A 25710-nucleotide genomic window follows, 5' to 3' on the forward strand; every position below is an offset into this window, starting at 1 on the left:
GTGTTTGTCAAACTTTCAATTAAATTTTTATAGTTAGATTATTTTCTTTATGCTTATCTCCTGCTGTGTTAACTTGATCAGATCTCTGAAAATCTGATAATACCAAAATTAAAACCTTTCAGTAGATACATGAAACAATGATAAACAACATCTCAAAACTGCATTGTTGTCCACTGTAGGGTGCTCCTGGCAATCGTGGTTTTCCAGGGTCTGATGGTTTACCTGGACCAAAGGTAAGATCACACCAAGGCTGACATTTCTATAATGGGATGTGTACCCAGCCCACATGAATACATACCCACAAAGGACATAGAAGCAGGTATTGGGCTAACCCTGAAACTTTTTTTTTTTTTTTTTTTTTTTTTACTGTTAAGCATTGGGAAGTCCTGGGAGGTAGATGGTGGTTTGAATAGCCTTGCTTCCATACTTCCAGGGTACTTCTGAGAACAAAATGTTGCAGAGCTTTAGTATAGTTGATGTAATTTTTAGATAAATTTTAAACTTTAAAATTCTTTCTTTATTAGAGTGAGGCTATGACTTCAGCTTTACTTTATGGTGGATAAGATGATTTTCATAGGGGATACAAGTTAGAAGCAAATATTCAGTGACAGTGTTTTTAAATCTGTCTTTGACAAAAGGGTGCATATTAGTGTGTTCGGAAAAATAAGAACTTAACTTTCTTCTGTTTTGCTTCATTTCTGCCCTGTCTGTCTTCTGTGGAATAGGGTGCTCAAGGAGAGCGTGGGCCTGTAGGTTCCTCAGGACCTAAGGGAGGCCAGGGGGACCCAGGACGTCCAGGTGAACCTGGACTTCCAGGCGCTCGGGTAAGAAGCCTGTGTTTATATGCTATATCAACACCCAAGCACCTCCGCATTCTTAACGTTTCATTAACTGCTTTTATACTTAGCTTGTTTTATGACATAGAGCATTGTTTTAATAGGTATGAATGGATGCATTATTTTAAAAACACTGGCATGCTATTTTTGATGTCTACATAACATACAGTAATTTCTAAAATACCTTTTCCAAACAGCTTCACTACCTGTTTGTAAATTTTTACAGCTTCTAAATTTGATGCTAAAATAACTTGTTTGACCCTTGGTAAAGAAACTTCTTGTTTCAATTAAACAAAATGTCAGTTAAATTTTTATTCTGTTTAGTTGTTTACAATAAAATACTGTTTCTCTGTTTGTTTTTGTTTTTGTTTTTTTTTTTCTGTTTAAAGTTTATTTCATCTGCTGACTGGAAACAAATTAACAGTTGATTTTCATTGTCAGGGCCTGACAGGAAATCCTGGTGTTCAAGGTCCTGAAGGAAAACTTGGGCCTTTGGTAAGTAATTGAAATAATTCTACCACTATTACCATTTTCTATGGTTGTGCAAGTTACATTTATTTATCCTGTGAGTGATGGTCATGATTACATTTTTAAGTGCTCCCTAGGAGCAACTCCTTAGAATCTACAAATTATAAATTTCAAATTGAACAAAATATATGTTAAATTTTCTCTATTAGACATTTGAAATTGAAATTACATCAGTGAAAAATTTGAAGTAATTTATTTTAATCCTGTTAAAATGTATTTAATAACATCGTCATTCCCTGATGGCATTCCACTTTTACATGTTTTAGAAGTAAATATGTTGTTGGCTTATGTACCTGAGTCTCTTTTTTATAGTGTAGTGTGAAAGTTGAATTTTAAATGTTCAACACCATAAAACAGAGTAAATAAAAGACAAGAAGGCCAGGAGATGATGGCAATGAGGCTTGTGAAGGGAGCAAAATTATAATTCTGCTCTAAATGCTCATAGTACCTCAGAGATTTATATATATATATTAAAAAAAACATTAATTTTTTTTCTCATTTACTAAGTCATAAACATAAGCAAATTGGATTTTAGTTAAAATGACTTCTATTGTTAGCAAAGGACTTAGAAACCACTCACACTCAACTAACCTACCTGCTGTCAACCCTGCAGGGTGCTCCTGGGGAAGATGGCCGGCCAGGTCCTCCAGGCTCCATTGGCATCCGAGGGCAGCCTGGGAGCATGGGCCTTCCGGGCCCCAAAGGTAGCAGTGTAAGTACCGAACAGAGTTTCACAGCCCACTGGAGTCTGCAGGTGGACAGCGAGGTGTATTTTTTGAATTCGTTGATTTTAGAATAGCATCCTTTTATTTTTTAGGGTGACCTTGGAAAACCAGGAGAAGCTGGGAATGCTGGTGTGCCTGGGCAAAGGGTAGGCATCCATTTTCTGGTATTGAATAAAACAGATATGAAACCATACGAGTTCTGATGGCCTCACCTAAAATGTCTATGTGGTCGTAGGGAGCTCCTGGCAAAGATGGAGAAGTTGGTCCTTCAGGCCCCGTGGGACCCCCGGTATGTGACTTTTTTCGATGACATTATACATAGCAGTTTTCACTGTTTCTCCAAGACTACTTATAAATATGATTCAGGGAAATGGAATGAGGAAACAAGAGACTGAAGAGGAATTTCAGGGTTTTTTTTTTTCATTTTATTCCTCTGATGTACTCCCTTTTAGTAAAAAGACTGATCTAATTTTAAACTGTAAAATGGCAAACAGTGACAAAAGCTATGCTATCGTCTTTGTGTACTGTAGTTGAATACATTAATTAAGGAAAATAGTGTTTGAAAACATTTATAATGTATTCTATTTAAAATGTATAAATGCAGAATTATACTTCTATTCTGATAAAATATCTTATGACAATGTATTTAATTTGGCTGGTTTTCAAAAAATAAAAGATGCTCATCTTTTGATATAAAGTTTTCATCTTCAGATTTTTTAAAATTGTTTTTCAAAGACATTTTGACATTTAGTTTTTGTGGGTCAGCTAACATAGTGTTCTTTGATCATTCTATTTTGAAATGACAATAACTAGAAATGAACTTCAATCGAAATACAACCCTTTAAATTGAATGTAAGAAATAATAGGTTTCCCATATTTCATCTATGATTGGTTCTAGGCCTTTTATGTTTGAACTGAAAACAACAGCAATAAACCATGCTGTAACTTTTCCACTGGCTTTTTGAATAAAATTTTCTCCCTTTCAAAGACTTCAGATAATAAATTTGGTGTTTTTATTACTAGCTTTCCATGTGGCTAATATGTAAAGTAGGTGGTTGGAAGAAATAAAAAAATAAGTCATCCTAGTCCGTGAATGCAAGAAGCAGACATAAAGATCTGGTGGAACTCATGCTGTTGTTCTCTTTGATTTAGGGCCTAGCTGGGGAAAGAGGAGAGCAGGGACCTCCGGGCCCTACTGGCTTTCAGGTATGCACTAATTTACATTTTCATTTATTCTATGAATTGCTTTTTAAAATAGTTTTTTGTAGCGAGGTGACAATGCTCACGTCTGCACTCCTCCCAGTTGGCAGACTGAGTTAGTGGGAAGGCTGTGAATATACAGCCTGCCTGTGCTACTTATTAAGTTCCAGGCAGGGTTAGAATATAGAGTGAGGCCCTGTATATATGAATGTGTTTGTAAACATGTACATGATAGAATGTTTGAATGAGGCAGAGTTCTTTAGTTTTCAAAATAGACACCTTTATAGGATAGATAGTTGTATATAACCAAACATTGTTGCTCAAGGATAAGGAATGACCTTTCTCTGAAAAAAATGTTCAAACACAAAGCTGTTAAGAAATTAACAATAGTAAAATGTTCCCAGTATCTCAACAATGCTTATTAAACTTAAGCCTATCTGGTTCTATTAGTATAGTCACCCAAACTTCTCAATGAACAGATTATCACAGAATGCTTCCATGTACGGGCATAAAACAATTTGTTTGTGAAAACCTCAGACCTTCTTTCAGCAATATTCTAGCAGGTTCAAACACTGTGCTAGAGCCATAATAGACTCTACAAACATAAAGTACCTTATATTATAGTCTTATCTTAATTTTTAAGTGGTATGGATAAATAAGAATATAGTATTATAAATTGACAATCTCTTATGCTTTCTAATAGGTGGCTTTCTTATGTATTTAGACAGTGTTTTTCATAACTTTTGCTTAAAATGTCCAAGAAATGTTTTTCATGAAGACTGAATGAAGTATAAAATGTAAACTATTTGGGATTGGTAGCTGATAAAACTTTCAGTGAATTACTATTTTAATTGTCACTTTTGTTTTAGGGACTTCCTGGGCCTCCAGGGCCTCCTGGTGAAGGTGGAAAGCCAGGTGATCAAGTAAGTCTTCAAGTAATAACATCAAAAATACAAATTGAGGGTATAACAGCATGTTTTAAGAGTGAAGTCCTAGATTTCTTTTTATGTTCAACAATTCAATTATGTCCATTGTACAGATGAAGGGACTCAGATCTTGTGCAACTTTTTCAAAGTCGCTTAGCTCATATTGTCTGAACTCTACTCACAGGCTTCCTAAGTTTACAATTCACATGCTTTTTGTGTATCTTATGCTATACAATTTTAGTGGGTGATTCACAGTCTGGAGCTGATATAAATATTTTACTGGCACAGAGGAATTAATTTCTTTATTACCATGTAATAAACATTTGCTAAACATTCTATGTGCTTGGCATATAGAATGGACTGGACCTCCTCAGCTGAACAAATTGATCATGGGTTATGTGGCTCTGTATTTTCCAAAATTGGAGAGAGGAGAGAGAGAGAGAGAGAGAGAGAGAGAGAGAGAGAGAGAGAGAGAGAAAGAAAGAATATAGTAAAACAGTATAATAATTTTGTTATCCAAATGCTGCAATAGAGAAGGTACAGGAAAACTTCCCAAAACTAATATTTTATATAAGATCAGAAGGATTATTATAGTGGGTACAATGTACTTCCAAAAAAAACATCTGGAAGCAGACTTTAAAAAGTTATTAATGTTTAAAATTCTTCTCTCATATCACACATCCTGTCTTCACCCTCCCATCACTCTACTCCTTCCAGTCCCTCCCCCACACCCCCTCTCCCACATATCCACTCCTCCAGTTCCTTAAAAACAAACAAACAAGACAAAAACAAAAACAAAAAAGGCCCCCCAGGGATATCAACCAAACATGGTGTAACAAGTTATAAGCCTAGGCTCAAATCCTCGTATCCAGGCTGGGCGAGGTAACCCAGTAGGAAGAAGAAGGTTCAAAGATGGGCAAAAGAGTCAGGGACACCTTCACTCCCACTCTTAGGAGCCCCACAAGTACACCAAGCTAATAGCCATAAGATATATGCAGAGGGCCTAACATAGACTCCTTGACTCCTGCCTCAGTCTCTGTGAGCCCTGTGAGCCCTGCTTAGTTGATTTTGTGGGCTCTCTTCTCCTGGTGTCCTTGATTCCTCTTACTCCTACAATCCTTGCTGCCCCTCTTCCACGAGGTTCTTTGAGCTTACGAAAAGAAGTTTTGAAATAGCATGACTGCTCTTTTGATCCCACAATTGGAGTGTGTATATATATATATATTCATATACATATAATTCATACACAAACAAAATTTATTTACTAAATTCAATTTAATTGAAATTGAATTAGTTGAAACAACTGGCTTTTATATACTTTTGTATGTTATTCTACTATTTGAACACCTTCTAATAATTTGTTTTTAAAAAGACAATATAACTATGTTCTGTTGTGTCTAAAAAAATCTAATATGCTATTTTTGTAAGAAAATATTCTGTACATTCTCATTGCCAAAAAATCAAATATTTGTGCATAGTACAAATCTTTGCAGAAAAAATAATATTCTCAATTGTAAAAGTATATATATTTTTAATTCTTTAATAGTTATTTTAATGGTATACTACAGATGTAATAATGTTTGATTGGAAATGTTTCTAATGATACAAGATCTAGATCAATGTTTATCTTCTATTTTTCAAACCTGGCTAGGGTGTTCCTGGAGAGCCTGGAGCAGTTGGCCCATTAGGACCTCGGGTAGGTGTTTTATTCTGTGTGATTCATTTTGTTTCCCATTGGCTACAGAATAAAATGAAATCTTCTGTCTTAGAGTGTGTTTTATTGTAAATATTAAGTTTTTCTACTATTTGGAAAAAATTTTTGTTTGGTGAACAGAGAGTATCTTTAATTCCAGTTTATTTCTTGTCATTAAACTAGAAAACCTGAGCCATTTCTAATGACTCTATTCTATGGCTCCATTACCAAAATTTCACCAGTGGAAAACATTTTGTGTAAACATTTTAACTTATTTTAGATTTACATTGAAGTTATTTCACATTCTGATGTCTAGGGAGAAAGAGGGAATCCGGGAGAAAGAGGAGAGCCGGGCATAACCGGGCTGCCTGGGGAGAAAGGCATGGCTGGAGGGCACGGCCCTGATGGTCCAAAGGTGAGTACAGACCTGACCAGGGCGGTTGGAAGCCCTACTACTTACCAGCTGCTTCTGGAACACATCTTCTATGGATTTTTCAGGAAAACCTGATTAAATTATTTCTTCTTCAAAGAAATCTTTATTAGGTGAATTTTAACTTTTTTTATCTGGCAATAAGAGATAAGGTTTCAGTGGTGGGAATGATGAGCCTGGGGTCAGGATGATGTGCACACACACACACACACACACACACACACACACACACACACACACTCCTGATGCTTGAGTATTTTGTTAGTAACATCTATGAATGAACAGAGACAGGAAATGGAAAACCACAGTTTATTCGTAGGCACAGCAAACAATGTGCTCCATGTTTGTTGTCTTGGCCCCAATTATCGTTGGGATAATTGGGGCCAATTATGTATGGAAAGATATAGCCCTGAATACAGGACAGCAGAGAGAACGTGCTTGTGTGCCTTCACGGGCCATTCTGGGACTGTTAGAAGACAACGTCAGATTTCATGAGAGAAACTGAAAGGAAATTTTGCGAGATTATTTGACTAAGGCGCCATTTACTTTATCAAGGTCCACAGTGATCTAACAAAGGCAATCTCAGTTTGGTTTTAAAAGCAGCTGGGAACCAGCTTAATCACACAGGTTTTTCAAGGACGTAATGAAATGCTTCTTTTTCCTAAATTCAATATTATTATTATTATTATTATTATTATTATTATTATATGCTTGCCAAGGCCACGAAGGGAAAAGCAAGGGTAATTAAATTAATTACATTTGAAAGGATATTTGTTTTTCTTTGAATTAATATTTAATTTTCTATAAAGAGAGGATGGGTATGGATAATAAAACTAGGGTGGAGAGCATGAGAGGTGGAAATGGATATTGGCTTTGGGAGGCAATAGGACACATGTGTAGAAAAGATGCCCCTGGAGACGGCGCAGTGCAGTGTGTGTCATGGGCTACAGGGGCATGAGGAGGGTCATCAAAGACATATAATGTTCAAAATGTCACAACAAACCCTAAGTTGATATGCTAATTGTGTATAATAAGTATAGTAAGGAATGGTTAAGTTAGGTAAAAGAACAATGTAATAGAGAAGCTGAAGTGAACAAAAGAGAGAAATTAGAAATAGAAGCCAAAAAAATAAGAAAGTCTAAGTCACGTTCAAGAAATCCTACTCAGACACAATTTCCCTAATGCAAAATCTGAGCTTTAAACTAAACTCCATCTGATTGCTAACACTCAATTATTCAAACAGCAACTTCACAGGTTTTAGTATTAATATAGTAATGTTGTCTCATTTATTTTAGGGCAATCCAGGTCCCACTGGGACCATTGGAGACACAGGACCACCAGGTCTTCAAGGCATGCCAGGAGAGAGAGGAATTGCAGGGACTCCTGGCCCTAAGGGTGACAGAGTAAGTCCTGTTTTTTATTAATTAATTTTTGCAGTGTCTGTCTTTAGACTGTCTATGATGGTAATTTCCTAAGAAACTCTTTATTTGTCTCATCCTGAAGCATTAGTCAATTTTAAAGATAACTCTTGTTTATTGAGAATATGCATGGCCAGGTACTGCTGTGGTCTTCAAGGGGTGGAACTATGAAGGCAACAATTTAACCATGCCCTCAGGAAGCTTCATCTGGAGAAGAGGAAGCATACCTGAATGAGCAACTGGTGTTTTGTGATTGTGTGTTTTTCTAGGGTGGCATAGGAGAGAAAGGTGCTGAAGGGACACCCGGAAATGATGGCGCAAGGGTAAGGGAAAGGACATTGTCTGCCATGAGCTACAGACCTACCTTTTCATTTGTTACCCTCCAAACTTGCTCTAAGTACTAACAGCAAAGTTACGCATGTTGAATCATACTCAAGACGGCAAAAATGATGTCAACTGAGACTTGATGTAAACTGACAGCGGGTACTTATTCTACTCTGCATCAGAGCAATACAAAAATATAAAGTTCTCCATGAAAGAATGGAGCAAAACACAAAGTTATCCCTGTATCTATGATATTTATGAAAATACGTGTGACAGATCAGGGCAAATATGGTTACTGCTTTGTTTTTCGTAAGTGCAATAGGAAAGGAACATTTGTTGTAAGGGAAAAATAATAACATGTTTTCCCTGTTTAATAATAACCTCTTCTAAACTAATAAGAAACTTATGTTTACTATCCATATGAGCAACAAACTGTTTTTTACACAGCTTTCAGAGGGTTTCTAAATATATACATGTATTTAGAAAAATACGTTTTTATTATTATTATTATTTTTTTTTTACAGTTTATTCACTTTGGATCCCTCCATAAGCCCCTCCCTCCTCCCCTCCCAGTCCCACCCTCCCAACCCCTTCTTCATGCATGCCCCTCCCCAAGTCCACTGATAGGGGAGGTCCTCCTCTTCTTCCTTCTGATCTTAGTCTATCAGATCACATCAGGAGTGGCTGCATTGTCATCTTCTGTGGCCTGGTAAGACTGCTCTCCCCTCAGGGGGAGGTGATCAAAGAGCAGGCCTATCAGATTGTGTCAGAGGCAGTCCCTCTTCCCATTACTATGGAACCACTTGGACACTAAACTGCCATGGATTACATCTGCACAGGGATTCTAGGTTATCTCCATGCCTGGTACTTGGTTGGAGTATGGGTCTCTGGGAAGACCCTTGTGTTCAAATCTTCTAGTTCTGTTGCTCTCCTTGTGGGGTTCCTATCCTCTCCATAACCTACTATTTCCCACTTCTTACATAAGATTCCACGCACTCTGCCCAACAGTTGGTCATAAAGTCTCAGCCTCTTTGATAGTCTGCAGGGCAGAGCCTTTCAGAGGCCCTCTGTGGCAGGTTCCTAGGTTGTTTCCTGCTTTCTTCTTCTTCTGATGTCTATACTCTTTGCCTTTCGGGATAGGGATTGAGTGTTTTAGTCAGTCCTCTCTCTTAATTAGTTTCTTTAGATGGACAGATTTTAGGTTTTTCCTATAAGTCTATATGAGTGAGTATATACCATGTGTGTCTTTCTGCTTCTGGGACAGCTCACTCATGATGATCTTTTCCAAGTCCCACCATTTACCTGCAAATTTCATGATTTCCTTAGTTTTCATTGCAGAGTAATACTCCATTGTGTAGATGTACCACAATTTCTGCATCCACTCTTCAGTTGAGGGGCATCTGAGCTGTTTCCAGCTTCTGGCTATTACAAATAAGGCTGATACAAACATGGTTGAGCAAATGTCCTTATTGTGTACTTGAGCCTCTTTTGGGTATATGCCTAGGAGTGGTATGGCTGGATCTTGAGGAAGAGCTATTCCTAGTTGTCTGAGAAAGCGCCAGATTGATTTCCAGAGTGGTTGTACAAGTTTACATTCCCACCAGCAATGGAGGAGGGTTCCCCTTTCTCCACAATCTCTCCAACATGTATTGTCACTTGAGTTTTTCATTTTGGCCATTCTGATGGGTGTAAGGTGAAATCTCAGGGTTGTTTTGATTTGCATTTCCCTAATGGCTAATGAGGTTGAACATTTCTTCAAGTGTTTCTCTGCCATTTGATAATCCTCTACAGAGAATTCTCTGTTTAGCACTGTTCCCCATTTTTTAAGTGGATTACTTGGTTTGCTGCTTTTCAGCTTCTTTAGTTCTTTATATATGCTGGATATTAGCCCTCTATCAGACAAAGGGTTGGTGAAGATTCTGTCTCAATCTGTAGACAGTCGCTTTGTTTTGATGACGGTGTCCTTTGATTTACAGAAGCTTTTCAATTTCATGAGGTCCCATTTATTGATTGTTGATCTTAGAGCCTGTGCTGTTGGTGTTCTGTTCAGGAAGTTGTCCCCTGTGCCAGTGAGTTCTAGGGTATTCCCCACTTTTTTTTCTAGCCGATTTAATGTGTCTGGTTTTATGTTGAGGTCTTTGATCCACTTGGATTTCAGTTTTTTTTATATAGCTGGAGAAAAGAAATTTTTTTTTCTCAAGAATACAATTAATAAGCAAATTTTATTTTTATATTCCTTCAACAATATATATATATAACTTTAATAACAAAAGAATACTGAGGTGCCTATGAAGAAGAAACATAAAATTAACAGAAGACTGCTCATAAAGAACTCCAACAATCTAGTCATTTAAATATTGTGGCTATGTGTTTTGAAGCTCCAGGCTGTCCTACACTCCCTATGTTCAGAACTGCGCAAACAACAATGAGCTCTTTCATTTTAAACACTGAAGAGATGTTCAGTGTAATTACATTTTTAATAAAAGAATTACATTTTATTTTTATATTAAAAATTCAAAAACATAACAAAAGAAAAGCCAATTTTCAATCTATACCCAACTTTCAAAGTAGATATTTACAAAACTGAACACGTTATAAAAACAGAAAGATAGCCGAAAGCACTGCAAATTAAGAACCAATTTAAAGACAGTTTTGAGTACTGAGCAGAGTTAGATGATAGAGGTAAAAATGTTTTGTAGAGGAAAATCTAGGTGCTAGTGTCTGGATGACTCATCAAAAGTGCTAGGGGAGGGGCATGGGGGAGAAGAGGGAGGGGAGGATGGGATTGGGAGGAGATGAGGGAGGGGGCCAAAGCCAGATTACAAATTGAATAAATTGTAATAATAAATATGTAAAAGATAAAAAAGAAAAATTAAAAAAAATGAAATATATTAAAAAAGTATTGAAAATATAGAAGGAGATGTCATCTATGGCAGGTGATGACTTTCAAAAGCAGACAGGCAACAAAACTAGCTGATTTGTTTGCTTACTTACTTAAACATGGAAGTTCGATATATACTTTCCTATGTTCTGTTCATTTACAGGGTCTTCCAGGCCCCTTGGGCCCTCCAGGTCCAGCAGGCCCTACTGGAGAAAAGGTATGTCGGAAGATAGCAGTGTACACTCCAAAATAAGAAGGCCTAAATGATTGCTGTTTCTCAACAGTGAGGTTAAGACAGTTCGTCTCAGAGTTTCCCCACTGCCTACCTTCACGTGTGCCTCGTATTCTCCAATTCACTGTGCATTGTGTACTTAGCTACTGAAAATCTTTCTTCTAGGGTGAACCTGGTCCTAGAGGTTTAGTTGGCCCTCCTGGCTCCCGTGGCAATCCTGTAAGTGAAAAATCTTTGCTGTTTCAGTGTGAGGTTGAACACTAAAAAGATGTCTCTCTTATTGATCTACATTGTATCTATCTATTTATCATCATAATCTGTCATTTATTTATATATCATTTATGTCTATCTCCTATTATCTATCAAGCATTAATCACTGTCTTCTAACCTCAGTGTGATTTTCATGTTTACTGTGGTTATTTATAACTTCCTGGTTTTCAAATTTCATTTTTTATTAATCTTAAAGATTATCAGCCTCACAATCTATCAAATCAAGACAAGTAGCTTGTTTTCTAAGTAATTAAAAAGTTTTGTTGATCTTGACGATTTTGTTCAACGACTTCCAACTTATTATTTTTCTTAAGGCTCTTCCTCAAGCAGTGTAGTCGATTTCTCTCTATATCGTTAGCTATGCAAAAATGTATAGTATATGTGTGAAAGCTTCAGTACTATTTGTCTGCTTTTAGGGTTCTCGTGGTGAAAATGGTCCAACTGGAGCTGTTGGTTTTGCTGGACCCCAGGTAAAAATTTCAAATATGTCTAAGTTACAAATTAATGCCTTAGCTGGGCAGGGTGGCACACACCTGTAATCCCAGCACTCTGGGAGATAGAGATAAATGGATGTGTGAGTTTGAGGCCAGCCTGGTCTACAGAGAAATTTCAGGACAGCCAAGGCTACACGGAGAAATCCTGTCTTGACCAAAAAAAAAAAAAAAAAAGAAAAAAGAAAAAGTTAATACCCTTCTTGGTAAAGTAACGACTTTAAGAGTTATTCAGATATCTTTTTAGACATATTAAATTTTCTAAAGCTTAAAATATTTTATGTGTTATTCAACGTATTTTAATAGGTGGAACAAAAGATGCTCATATAATTTTAGTTTATATAATTATTTTCTATGATGAAAATAGGCTGATATTTTTTGAGAAAGTTTTAAAGAATTGCATTATTATACCATGCTTAAAACTAATTACATAGCAATATTTATAAGCCTAAATGTCATGTTAGCATTAATTGATATAAAATAATTTGTTTATAAATTTTAAAAATAGTTGCTCATTTGGACAATTGCATTTAGGGTCCTGATGGACAGCCTGGAGTCAAGGGTGAGCCTGGAGAGCCAGGGCAGAAGGGAGATGCCGGGTCTCCTGGACCCCAAGGTCTAGCAGGATCACCTGGCCCTCATGTGAGTTATAAAAAAAAACATTTAGGTATGAGGGACCAATATTTATAATGTAAACATCATGCATTTGGCTTACTCTAGTGGTCTTTTGCTTCTCCCACATAGGGTCCTCATGGCGTTCCTGGACTGAAAGGTGGTCGAGGAACCCAAGGCCCACCTGTGAGTTTATCTGTTATTCTGTGAATTGGGCACAATCAGTTGCAAATATCTACTGTGTCCTGGTTATATAAACGGTAACTGTTATCTACTGATGTGATAACATGCTATTCTATGTATCTACTGTTTATAGAGCAAAGGGCACTTGGCTTAAGCTGGAGATCTGGGTGAAAAATCAGCTTTTTAAATCTTGAAAACTCAGCTTCTTTCTTTATATGGAGCATAAGTATTGTTTATCTAAGTAAAAACACTTTATGTAGTTAACTATCCAAAATACCAGTGTGGTTTTGTGGTACTTTTAAAAAAAAATACATATTTTTTGATTCTTTGTGAGTTTCACATATTGCACCCCAATCCCACTCATCTCTTCCCTGTTTGTGCCTGCTCAAACACCCTTGCAAAACCCCCACAAAGAAAGAAAATGCTCATTGTGGAAGCTGTGGTGTGCCGCAGTGTGTACCACAGTACAGTCTTTTGTCCACATTGCTCTGCTTGCAAGAGATCATTGCAATGACGTGTTGGTCTGGTATGAGACCTCTGGCTTCTGCTCAGTTCCCAGCTAACTCAGCTGGTAGAGCGTGAAACTCTTAGCTCTATTTTTACATGTTTAAATCGATAAAAGTAAAAAACAGAAAAAAAACCATGTCACTTCTACCAGTTAATTCAGATTCCCTAAAACATTTGAGGCATGAGAAAAACAAAAAAAGGTACATGGTCATAAATAAGGAATGAAATAACAGGCCCAGACCCTCTTGTGTGAAAATCAGGCTCAAGGAAAGTAGAAAACTGACTCCTGTTTTCTGGACTAATGGTATGATATTTCGTTCCCAGGGTGCTACAGGATTTCCTGGCTCTGCTGGCAGAGTTGGGCCTCCTGGCCCTGCTGTAAGTCAGCTTAGATTTAAATCATTGTACATATTTGCATGCACAAATGTGATATTTTAATTATTATTTTTATTTAAGCTCATTGATTTGTTTTTCTCTGTTAAGTCTTCTGGCAGTCATAGTGACATTTCATCAGCACAAGTTCAAAGTTGCAAATCAATTAACTTGAAGAGGATTGCTTGCAAGTTCTTACTAACCCAATGCTTAACTGCTATTCTAGTCAAGGACTAAATACTGTTATGTTACGATCTCACTTAGAAAGAATCTCTAGATTATCTGAAATGCTCTTTCTAAAAGTTCATTATTGTTACGTAGATCTGCACGAATTTGTGTGCCGTGCAAATGCAGGAGCTTGTAAAGGTCGGAGAGGGTGTTCAATCCTCTGGGACTAGAGTTGGAGGCAGTTGTGGCTGCCACATGTCAAATCCATGTCATCTGCAAGAGCCATGAGGGCGTTTAGCTATTAGCTTCACCATCACATCAGCCCTTCAAAGTTTCTTTAGTAAATCCTGTCACAAGGCCATTTCAAGCCAGTCTAAATGAAATGAAATATTATACTCTATAGTTGAAACAGCATTAAGTAAGTTTGAAATGTAAAATTAATTTCAGAACTCTTTTAATAATGAAGGATTAAAGTGGTCATCTGAAAACAGAGTTTAAGATTTTCTCAGAGCATTAAACTACAACTATGATTTGTTTTCTTTTTGCTTTGCTTAAGTGTCCTCAGTGACAAATTATCTAAGGAGATAAAAACTATGCTGCAGGACTCTGTCCTCTGTCTGATGCTGAGCCCTCTAAGTCTGCTCTTCTTACTTTACTTCCATTCTGCCCTCTTCATTGCCTTTGTTTGTTTGTTTGTTTGTTTGTTTGTTTGGTACCAGGGAGGTCCAGGGCCTGCAGGACCTATAGGAGAGCCTGGGAAGGAAGGACCTCCTGGTCTTCGTGGGGACCCTGGCTCTCATGGGAGAGTGGGCGATAGAGGACCAGCTGGCCCACCTGGTGCCTCAGGAGACAAAGGGGACCCAGGAGAAGATGGACAACCTGTAAGTTTGGCATCTGTTTCACTGCAACATCAACCGAAATATTTATAAGAAGAAACCATTAATAATCTCTGCATAAAATCTATCAAAATTTTATTCTGGAAATATTCTTAAATGTTTTCATCTCACTAAGCTCTATAAATTTTCAATTTCTAACTCTTGCTATAAAAGTGTATGTAGAAAAGTACAAAATGGTAAATAAACATGTTTTCTAAAACTACACCAAACACATTCTTTGTTAAATGTTTCCTATGTAAAGAAAATTTTAAAAGGAAGAAAGACTTTTTTTGGGGGGGGGATTGGCAATCTCTTTATACTTTCATTAGCTATCAAGTTCCTCTTCCATAGCTGAATAATGTCAAAGGCTATGCTGGAACTCACAAGTGTTTACATTCTATATAAGTTCCTCTGATAAAGACCCATTCTTTAGTGTAGTAATTATAGTCTTTTATCACCATTAGGGTCCAGATGGCCCCCCTGGTCCTGCTGGTACCACGGGGCAAAGAGGAATTGTTGGAATGCCTGGACAACGTGGGGAGCGAGGCATGCCTGGCCTTCCTGGGCCAGCGGTGAGTAGCTGTGTTCATCAATATTTATCTGATATATGTTATATAATTTTTGCAGAAAGAATTGATTTGTTTTACTTGGTAAGTTGTTCAAAGAGTCTTAAGCTGGCATAAATTCCTAGCTTTTCAAAACCTTTTGATCTTAAATGTTATCGCTTGACAACCTTGACAAACAAATGTTTTTAAACAGAATGTGGACTCCTGGTGTGTTAAACTAGACCGTTGGGTATAAATATGAAGCTCACAAATTAGAAACTAAAGTTTATCTTAGCAATATCAGAATTGAGCCAAAAATTGAAAAGTAAAATTCTTGAACGATGATTCTAAAATACTGAACACATTTTTAAAAAGTGAGCGGAAAAAGCAGGAGTGATAGGGTTGTTTGTAATGATACAGATTTCAGAAACATAGTCATAATTGACTACATATGTTTCGAACACAAAATGCATACCTAAGCAGGTGGTGCAGGATGCTTTTGGTCTCTGTGATAGGTCAGGAGTAATATGCTAAGAGGTAGACATGTTTTTAAGCAAGAGTGGATGCTGCAGATCCTGGATTACAGGAAGAGTTTGAAGTACTACAGAGTAAATGGAGCTTTATGTGATCCGGTTTTCTTGTTTCTGCAGTGCCTTACGTACTGTGCTTTAATTTCAGGGCACACCAGGAAAAGTAGGACTGACTGGTGCTACAGGAGATAAAGGTCCCCCTGGACCAGTAGGACCGCCAGGCTCCAATGGTCCTGTAGGGGAACCTGGACCAGAAGTGAGTGCTGCAATCCTTAAAGAAAATACGTTAGTTTTTAAGCTGTGTGATGGAAATAATTCTTTCATTATGAAATTAATGTAGATGTCTAGAAATGGATTATACATATGAGTGTAAGAGGGATTTTTGTCATGGTGTTTGATGCATTCCACTTCCACAGAGAGTTAGCTAAATGATAGAGAAACCAAATTCAGTGCCCTTGTACCGACTTTCATAAAAGCTGAATTGAGCGTTTTGGTTGATTTAGCTTTTAGTAAATTGTTTTGAAAATGAAAGGACACAGCCATTCATCTTTCCCTTGTTATGATCTCATTCTGTAATGGGATATTTATCAAAATTGTCAAGGTATGGTGATAGGATTAATGAAACTATTAGAGCTCATGAAGAAGGGAGAGGTAGTAGAGGATATTTTTTAATCACTATAAAGTCATGTTATGGCTGTCATGTCCCTTTAGTCTCTTGTGAGAGGAAATAAGGCTTTGATGGAAAATTTGAGAAGCTGAAGGCAGGAATATCCTCTGCTCAGCTGCTTAAAGACTGATCCATCACTTTTCCCTGAAAGAATTAATCAATGATTTCAAAGCTAATTTTATAAAAAAATATATGATTCTGAAAAACATGAAATTAAAATAGGGAAATAATAATTTATATTTTAAAACATAATCTTATATAACATAAACACTGTTATCTGGTTTCAAAACCTTAAAAATAATATTTGGACAAAGTGGAAATTCAGGCAAATGCAATATAGCCGCACTGTAATTGCGATCTATTTCAATGCCCCCGAGAACCTTTCCTTTAATCAGGACTAGGAATGAATGTGGAGTAAGAAAGAATATGGTAATTTTACAAGCAATTGAAAAGAAAAGAGATGGGCGCTGTCGCTCTCCTACAGTCGCTCCTGTTGAGCACTATTTTATCTTGGTCAGTTTTCTGTCAGCTGAGATGAGAGTTCAAAAACCTCCTCAGGAAATTCTGTTCAAACCCTTTTCTTTTTAGGGTCCAGCAGGTAATGACGGTACCCCAGGACGGGACGGTGCTGTCGGAGAACGGGTAAGTACAATTCTCATTAGACCCAAATAAACCTGAAATCACTGTGTAAAAAATTATAATAAAACTACTCTTTATCCTCATAGCTCCAGTGCAACTCTGATGTTTCTGATATTAAGCCCTTTAGTAAGGTCATAATCATAAATAAAATAATATTTGAATGCATGACAAAGTATGACACATATTTTCAAGAGCAAAACACCAAATTGCTTTCATATTTGGTGTAACATAAGAGGCTTTGGATGAAGATGTAAATGGATTTTCTGAATTTCTCTATCACTCACACAACCACGTGACATCTACATTTTTCTACTTATTCCCTAAAAAGAGTAATTTTCAAGGATATAAAAGGATATAAAGCATGATGCTTTCTTGAACTGTGGATGAGGTGACTACTTTTAAATTAGTTGTTTTGAGCTGATAATTTCCCAAGGTATAACAGCAGCTGAGTCCCGTTTGGTACTGGCACAGCTGTTAGGAAGCAGATCTGGCCACAAAGGCAAACCAGCTACATGAGACTAAGTTTTCTGAACCTGTTTCTAAATAGCTTAAATATCTTAGTGCAAGTGTTTATATGTTAACACCAGGCTAAAAATTTTTCTGCAGGGTAAGCACTCAAGAATGCTATCTTACTATTACCAGGGAGATGGAAAAGTTTGGGAGTATCCTGGCCTAAGATGCTCGTTATCTATCATAGCCACAGAAATTTTCTGACATCTGGAGTCTTTGCCTTTGCTGGCGTACACATGTAATGCAGAAAGCATTCAAAAATCCTGATGTACGCCCCCAGAAATATTATTGCAATTCCATGATCTTCTATGTACACTTTGAATTGCCATTTTATTATTTATTACAAAGTTAAATACAAAACGGGAAGTGTCCTCTATAATACAATTGTATATGTATATTAAATGACTTTTTTTTCTTTTGTTTTACTTGCTTTTCAAAATCTTTCCTTCAGTTTATATGTTCTTTAACTTAGATGCCAATTTTTATTCTAGCTACAAAATTAAAGAGTCAAGAGTTAATGTCTGTCAGAAAATAAGGTTTGACGGCTTATTTTTGAGTTACTGTTTCTGCGCATGCTCATGCCACACTGGTCACACCTGCACCTCCTTAAGGAGATGCTATTTCCAGCCTTGTCATATGGAGTCATCTGAATGAAATGTGGGGAGGCCTCTTTCTTTCCCATTTCTTCCAAGTGAGCTTTGCAATCTGAAGACATTCCTGTTGGCCCTGAGAATCATTTACTTTTGAGAGTGTGGCACATAATAAACTCCAACTAGTATGGTATTTGCCCTTCTCCCATAAGCTAGAGGAAGAGTGATTTTTAAGAGGAAAGGAGGTAAAGAACACCCAGAACCAGTTTTCTGAGGAACTCAGTGGAGCTGAAAATGTAGGAAGTGGTTTCCTTAACATTTTCTTTGTTTTCACACTCTGAAGTTTCATTGTGTTTTGCAAATGTGGACACTCCTTTGAAGACCGCAGATCTAGAAAATTAGAGCAGTAAATGTTAAATCCTGTACTCTAGCAATCTGGACTTAGGGAACAGCATGAGCTGAAGGGGGATAAGATCTGAAGGGGAGAACAACCCTACTCCTGTGGATTTAACTTATTGGCCAGCAAAAAACAGTAAAATATTAAGTGAGATAATACACTAACATGTTTGAAAGATGTATTTTCTCATTGTAACTAAATAAGTATTTACAGACTAATACTGTGTTTATCCCTATCAGGGTGATCGTGGAGACCCCGGACCGGCAGGTCTACCGGGATCTCAGGGCGCCCCTGGGACTCCTGGCCCTGTTGGTGCACCAGGAGATGCGGGACAAAGAGGAGATCCAGTAAGGATGGCAACTCCACACTTACAGCTCTATGACACTGATATTTTATACTGTATCCATGTGCATATGTATCCAATCCCGCATATGTTGCTAGTTAAGGACTCTACATAGTGAAAAACAGACAATTATAAATTAAAAAAAAGATTTGCTTTGCATATGGGATTTGATACTGATATAATTACTTTATCTGAACAGGTTGTGATTTATAGGGACTATAATACATCTGAATAAAATTAAGCAATTAATGTCATTTAATAGTAAACTAAAATGAGCTTCATTTGGTCAAGCTAATAAATAGAATTCACTGTAATTTGTTACATTCTTACCTGAAGTAGAGACATTTGAGAGACATCAATGCATTAGCTATAAATGTGTACATTTATATATGTGTTCATATTGATGTCACTTTTATTTATATTCATATTTACATTTATTTTTTAAGATGCTAAGTACTGTGAATATTTTTCTAGGGTTCTCGGGGCCCCGTAGGACCACCTGGGCGAGCTGGAAAACGTGGTTTACCTGTAAGCTGTATCTTTTCTGAACAAACATATGTTTTCTTATGTGAAATATATACCCAAAAGAAGTATAATTTAAGATTTATAAATAATTGGGGGGAAGGGAATGCTGCTGGAAAATTACTGATTCATAGGATCCAGAAACTTGTGAGATGGTAACAGTAATGACATATATGGTGTAATAAGGAATATTTCAGAAGGCTTGAAAACAGATTTTGAAAGATTTCATTACAAAGAAATAATGTGGATGACAGTACATTTTTAAGCTGTAGTAAAAGTCACAAGAGAATTGAGTTTGAAAATGAAAAAAATTGAGGGTCCCTGAGAGCAATGGGGTTTTCTTAGTTCAAATGAGCAGAAGTGGGGGTGTGAGGGCAGGGAGGATGAGATCCTGGGAATTCAAAGGCCCCCAATGCCTGGCCCCCTAGCCAGTGGCTTCCAGGTACCTGTAGATTTCATGGAAAACACAGAGGGTGAGTTACTAGAAAGCAGTTTGTCATAGCTTGCAAGTGAGAGCTAGAGAGACAGGAAGCAAGCAGAGGTCCCAAGCAGCAAGAATGGGTCCCACGGATGGGTTACCACTGGGATGCTAGTTTATATGACCTATGGCAAAACCAAGTTGCAGCGTGTGGAGGTGAGCTGGTCAGTTCAGTGGGTCTGCCTAAGACATGTTCCCATGGCTCTCCATCCCAGCTGTCTAGGCTGGAATTTTGGCAATACCCTTATATGTACAGAGCTCCTAGGCAATTTTTACTTATATCTTTTATGGACAGTCTTATGGATCATGTTTTTCACACTGATACATCATTTTTTTTATTATAAAACTTCTTATTCTATCTGATGGTCATGAGACATAAATTAAACCAAGAAGGCAAACAAAATAAAACTAAAATCCAGTGGATCTGATGATTCTCTTCGTTCTCTACAGTCGGATTAGTAGGATCCCAACTCTTCTTCCAGGAAACTAAGGGCAACACATGGTCACTCTATGTCACCTGTCAGTTTACCGGTAACTGCTGAATCCTGTAGCTGTATTTGTTTTCTAGCACGCTAAATAAACAACAGAATCTACCCTACAGATACTTTTTTACCACTTCTCTGGCTGTAGTTTATAACACAAATAAGATTCTTTTTAAAAATTTTAAGATCAGGATCTTTGGATTCTGGAACAGATATTGCAGATGATGAGAATGACATAGCATTTTTTTTCTCATACACGTGTGTGTGTGCAGATATTAACAGAAGAAATAGTCATAAAATTGAGAAGAAGAAAAGGGTACTGGAAAAGTTAGAGAAAAAAGAAGAGAAATATATATTTATTCTATTTATATGTATATATTATGAATATTTATTTATATGAATAGAAATAAATACAACCTTTTGAGTCCATTTAGTGTTCCTCAGACATATGTATATATGCGTTTGAGGTTGACTCCTTGGGACAGGATAACCTATCAAGGGCTTGCTCCTGGAGAAGCCTCATTTCCTCCTCTTCTGTGATCTTATGATCTTCCTTGAATTTTATGTGTAAGGGTTGTGTATAGATGTACCACTCATGCATAGGGATCCATTGTCAGTTGTTCTCTGCATTTTGATCAGTTGTGGATTTCTGTGGTGGTCTGTGATGAGGCTCTAGAGCTTCAGTTATCTGTAGATATAAGGATAAGTATGTGGTTTGGAGCTAGTTTAAGAACCTAATAGTACAAAGTTCTCCTCTAGGGTCCAGGACCTCACTAACCATGGACAGTTTGCTAAGTTTACAATGCCAGGCATGAATCCGTTCTTACTGAGTGAGAAGTAAGTCCAATTTGGTGGCTGTTGATACAAATACACCTAGTGAGCCTTGTTTCCAACAGTCTCAGCAGTCCTCCCTAGCCAATCAGTTTATTTGCAAATGTAGCATTCCTAGAGGAAGCATGGAAAATAGAAGTTATTTTTTTAGAAAAACTGTTTTAAAATTATAGTAAATATCATAAAGAGTAAAATTGCAGGAAATTGAAATTTTAATTAATATTCCTGACTATTTCTAGGGGCCACAAGGACCTCGAGGTGACAAGGGTGACAATGGAGACAGAGGTGACAGAGGCCAGAAGGGCCACCGAGGCTTCACTGGCCTGCAAGGTCTTCCTGGCCCTCCTGTAAGTTATTTGCTTATGTGCCATCCTTTCCCATGAGAATACACTGGTGTGCTGATGGGAGCGCCCATCCCTCTAGGAGCGCCCATCCCTCTATCCCTCTGCAGACCAGGTGGATGCTTTTGTATATCATTTTAGCTTCAAAATCATCTTGATGGATAATTGCATAGTTACCTAATATAAGTACCCATCTATTAGCTATAATATTGTGGGGAAAAATTAAAGAAAAAGCTATGTATCCCTTTTTCTAGATAGCTACCTTTATTATTAGTCAGATGTTAAAGAGTAGCTTCATTTGCAGTGCTAAAGTCAGTGACAACACACTTTTAAAGGTAAAAAATATAGCACAAGTCCGTATTTAAACATTTTAACAACACTTTGAATATTCTTCTCGTGTAGGGTCCAAATGGCGAACAAGGGAGTGCTGGTATTCCTGGTCCTTTTGGCCCAAGAGTAAGTCACAGAAACTATTAAGCTTCAAGTGTGCATGGCATAATATAGTTTCTTGAGTACAATATTTCTGGTATTTTATACTTATTAGTTCATGTTCTCTGCAGCTGGCAGAAAATTCATGGGACAAACTTAGAAAGTAATTTAAAAGAGAAATATCCTGAAATATGGTATTATACAAAGATAATTTGGAAATAAATTATAAAAGAGGACTAATACTTGAGGCTTTTGGAAATTCCAAATCCATTTAAATTCGGTTTCTTGTAAGTCAGTGGTGTCCTAAGACAGTTCACACAAAAAATTAGAAAGATAATTAGGAAAACAAATCCGCTATATTTAAGTACAACATACATATGCATAAACTGAGAATAATATTGAGGAAAGTTCTGTAATGTGATGAAGCTCTGCTGTGTAAGTACTGAATTTCAACTATATCAAACACTCAACTTACTTAATTTTCTTCTAAAGTAATTAAATTTCCAAGAAAATTTATTAACTAGTTGATGAAACAGTTACTATCAATGAAATCTGGTGACCAGCTTGCTAGTGTTTTTAACTTACCGTGAATTATCTAGAATTAGTGATGGGCCATTCACACACAAAGAAATTAAAATTGTAACAAAATGTTAAAAGGCCGCTTATTAGGTTATTAAGACTGGAATCTGAACAATCATGGTAATTACTCCATCTGTATAATTGTTCTTTTATAGCAGAGACATTGCACAGTCCTTCTAAAATGTGTTTTTTGTTTTCTAATAGGGTCCACCTGGACCAGTAGGTCCTTCAGGCAAAGAAGGGAACCCTGGGCCACTTGGACCAATTGGACCTCCTGGTGTACGAGGCAGTGTAGGAGAAGCAGGACCAGAGGTAAGATTGCAAGAGTTTGCCTGGAAGATGCTGTTGCTAAGATGGAGTCTATCCAATAGCATCTGTTCTAATTTGCCAAAAAAAAGTCTCAAGGGACTCCTAAAACAAAACTAGAAGTCACAAGAAGGTTATCTCCCAAAGAAATTGTTTTAAGTATTTTAATACATGATTTTTAGAGCATATAAAATTAGCGCTCAAGATACAAGCCCTTGAATTGACATTATGCGTAGATAATATCAACTGTAAGCTATGACTGCAGTCGTATCAAAGTTGTACAAATATTGCACTGTTTGAAGTTACAATTGTTTTAGTTTTCTTTCCTGTATCTATTAAAAACTCTGACAAAATAAAGTTAAGAAAGGATTTCTTTTACCTCCTATTTCACGGTAATGTCCCTTATGACAGGGAGGTACCGACAGCAAGAGCTTAAAACAGAATATGAGTTTGAAACTTTTCTTAACAGAAAATGACATTTAATTTTTCAGCTAAAAATCTAATGGTGTTTAGTACAAGATGATACCAAATAATAAAACATATTAGTTAATCTCTGTCCTTAGATATGCCACTTCCCTCTCCACACTATGCACTCTGTGCATTTAAGCTTCTGTCTGGTGTTTCTTTTATCTTATTTATCTGACCCTACCTACCTTTTGAGTGTTTATCCCCCAGTGACAATGCCATTGATTCAAATGTTTATTATTTATTATGTTTCTATATAGGTTCACTCTTCTCATTGTCAAGAAAGTTTCCTATTTCTTTCTCTATGAATAGAAAACAGCTATAGACTCTGTCTTTGACTTTTGTGGTCCTTGATTTACTTTCTTATGGTTCAGTGATCTTGAGAGATAAGAATCTTCCTCTCAGATTAGTGTATTAGAGTGTGTGAAATCATGATGATATACCAGGAAATCAATCATCTATCTCTCCATCTATTTATCATCTGTCTGTCTCCCTAGCATCTGTTTTTTGAGAATCAGGAAGCTTTGGCACAGAGGTTAAAACATCTTGCCTGATCAAAGAGCAGGCCAATTAGTTCATGTCAGATACAGTCTTTGTTCCCATTACTATGGAACCCACTTGGACACTTAACTATCATGGGCTACATCTGTGCAGGGGTTCTAGGTTATCTTCATCAATGGTCCTTGGTTGGAGTATCAGTCTCAGAAAAATCCCCTGTGCCCAGATTTTTTGGTTCTGTTGCTCTTCTTGTGGAGTTCCTGTCCTCTCCAGGACTTACTATCTCCCCCTTCTTTCATAAGATTCCCTGCACTCTGCCCAAAGGTTGGCCATAAGTCTCAGCATCTGCTTTGATATCCTGTGGGATAGAGCCCTGACGGGGCAGCAGCCTTACCAGGCCACAGAGGAAGACAATCCAGCCACTCCTGATAAGACCTGATAGCCTAGGGTCAGAAAGAAGGAGAGGAAGACCTCCCCTATCAGTGGACTTGGGGAGGGACATGCATGGAGAAGGGAGAGGGAGGATGAGACTGGCAGGGGAGGAGAGAGGGGAAGATACAAAGTGAATAAAGTATAATTAATAAAAATTTACATATATATGTAAATTTATATATATATTTATATAATATATATATATTATATATATATATATGCCTGATGCCTCCCAGTGAATGGCAAAGTGAATATTGGCACATTAGCCTGTGCTCTTTACCTGAGGTGTGGTCTCCTTGCCTCTTTTGTTGTTCTTTGGCTCTTTAAAGACTCTTGAGTTCTTCCTCTGAAAATGCAGAGGAACTAATGGAGATCACTCAGCTTCTAATCTTTGCTACTTTTTTAGGTTTATTTGAGACTTCACATTCCTTCAGTTCTTCCCTAAAAACAGAAGAATAGGAAACATTTTTTAAGGCTATGAAAAGACTAATGGAAACCTTTCTTGGACTTTGTTCTGTACAGAGAATTTTTACATTTATCACAATTCACATACATACACAAAGACTTCCTGTGTTTGTCCTTTGGATGAGCCAAGGAGTTCCACTTTGGGAGTCTTGTGGTTATTGTCTAGGTATGCACACGAAGACTGACAGAACCAGCTCCCACACCCTGGAATACCTCCCCCGACACACACTTTTTCTTTCTTTTTTTTTTTTTTTTAACTTCTGTCCATGGCTTATTTTAAAGAATTCCAGTTGTATCGTGAAATTGTTTTTGAAAAGAATGTAACTCTGAATGTTGTTCCCTTGAGATATACCATATCTTCACAGAAGACATCAAGGCTTTGGCTTTAAGCTTTGTTTATCTCAGAGCCTGACTGTTAGATAACTTCCCCTGAAAAACGGCTATCACTTGACAGGCTGGCCCTGCCTGTTTAAACATGCGTGACTCACACTTCTTCAAGTATTGAGGTATTGGTGTGCCAAGTTGTATCAGTCCCTGCACAGCATAGCAGCAATTTAGTAAAACAAAACAGCACACTGTTCAATGTTTTCTCAATTTTTCCTTCACTAGGGTCCTCCTGGTGAACCTGGGCCTCCTGGCCCTCCAGGTCCCCCTGGCCATCTTACTGCTGCTCTTGGTGATATCATGGGCCACTATGATGAGAACATGCCAGATCCACTTCCAGAGTTTACTGAAGACCAGGCGGCTCCTGATGACACAAACAAAACTGATCCTGGGGTTCATGCTACCCTGAAGTCTCTCAGCAGTCAGATTGAAACCATGCGCAGCCCCGATGGATCCAAGAAGCACCCAGCCCGGACATGTGATGACTTAAAGCTTTGTCATTCCACAAAGCCTAGTGGTGAGTGGATACCGACCTGTTTGAGCAAAGCATATTGTTTAGGTTGAATTATTCTCAACTGCATCCCAAAATATATTTTAACTTCATAA

General features: G+C 37.3%; 1 protein-coding gene across 1 annotated transcript in view; it reads left to right on the plus strand.

The window, feature by feature from the left end:
- Col5a2 (collagen type V alpha 2 chain) overlaps window positions 1–25710 on the plus strand; it is a 139834-nt gene that overhangs the window by 109096 nt on the left and 5028 nt on the right. The window contains exons 24-51 of the mRNA XM_055616744.1: window positions 180–233; window positions 726–824; window positions 1278–1331; window positions 1978–2076; window positions 2182–2235; window positions 2325–2378; window positions 3242–3295; window positions 4159–4212; window positions 5867–5911; window positions 6225–6323; window positions 7634–7741; window positions 8026–8079; window positions 11125–11178; window positions 11359–11412; window positions 11880–11933; window positions 12489–12596; window positions 12699–12752; window positions 13581–13634; window positions 14516–14677; window positions 15136–15243; window positions 15895–16002; window positions 17002–17055; window positions 18789–18896; window positions 19367–19420; window positions 21445–21552; window positions 21949–22002; window positions 22759–22866; window positions 25330–25621. Coding sequence (XP_055472719.1) covers window positions 180–233; window positions 726–824; window positions 1278–1331; window positions 1978–2076; window positions 2182–2235; window positions 2325–2378; window positions 3242–3295; window positions 4159–4212; window positions 5867–5911; window positions 6225–6323; window positions 7634–7741; window positions 8026–8079; window positions 11125–11178; window positions 11359–11412; window positions 11880–11933; window positions 12489–12596; window positions 12699–12752; window positions 13581–13634; window positions 14516–14677; window positions 15136–15243; window positions 15895–16002; window positions 17002–17055; window positions 18789–18896; window positions 19367–19420; window positions 21445–21552; window positions 21949–22002; window positions 22759–22866; window positions 25330–25621 — 2362 coding nt within the window. The remainder of the gene's footprint in view (window positions 1–179; window positions 234–725; window positions 825–1277; window positions 1332–1977; window positions 2077–2181; window positions 2236–2324; window positions 2379–3241; window positions 3296–4158; window positions 4213–5866; window positions 5912–6224; window positions 6324–7633; window positions 7742–8025; window positions 8080–11124; window positions 11179–11358; window positions 11413–11879; window positions 11934–12488; window positions 12597–12698; window positions 12753–13580; window positions 13635–14515; window positions 14678–15135; window positions 15244–15894; window positions 16003–17001; window positions 17056–18788; window positions 18897–19366; window positions 19421–21444; window positions 21553–21948; window positions 22003–22758; window positions 22867–25329; window positions 25622–25710) is intronic.

The sequence above is a fragment of the Psammomys obesus genome, unplaced genomic scaffold (genome assembly GCF_907164565.1).
Source record: "Psammomys obesus unplaced genomic scaffold, mPsaObe1.curated_primary_1811, whole genome shotgun sequence".
Lineage (NCBI taxonomy): Eukaryota > Metazoa > Chordata > Mammalia > Rodentia > Muridae > Psammomys > Psammomys obesus.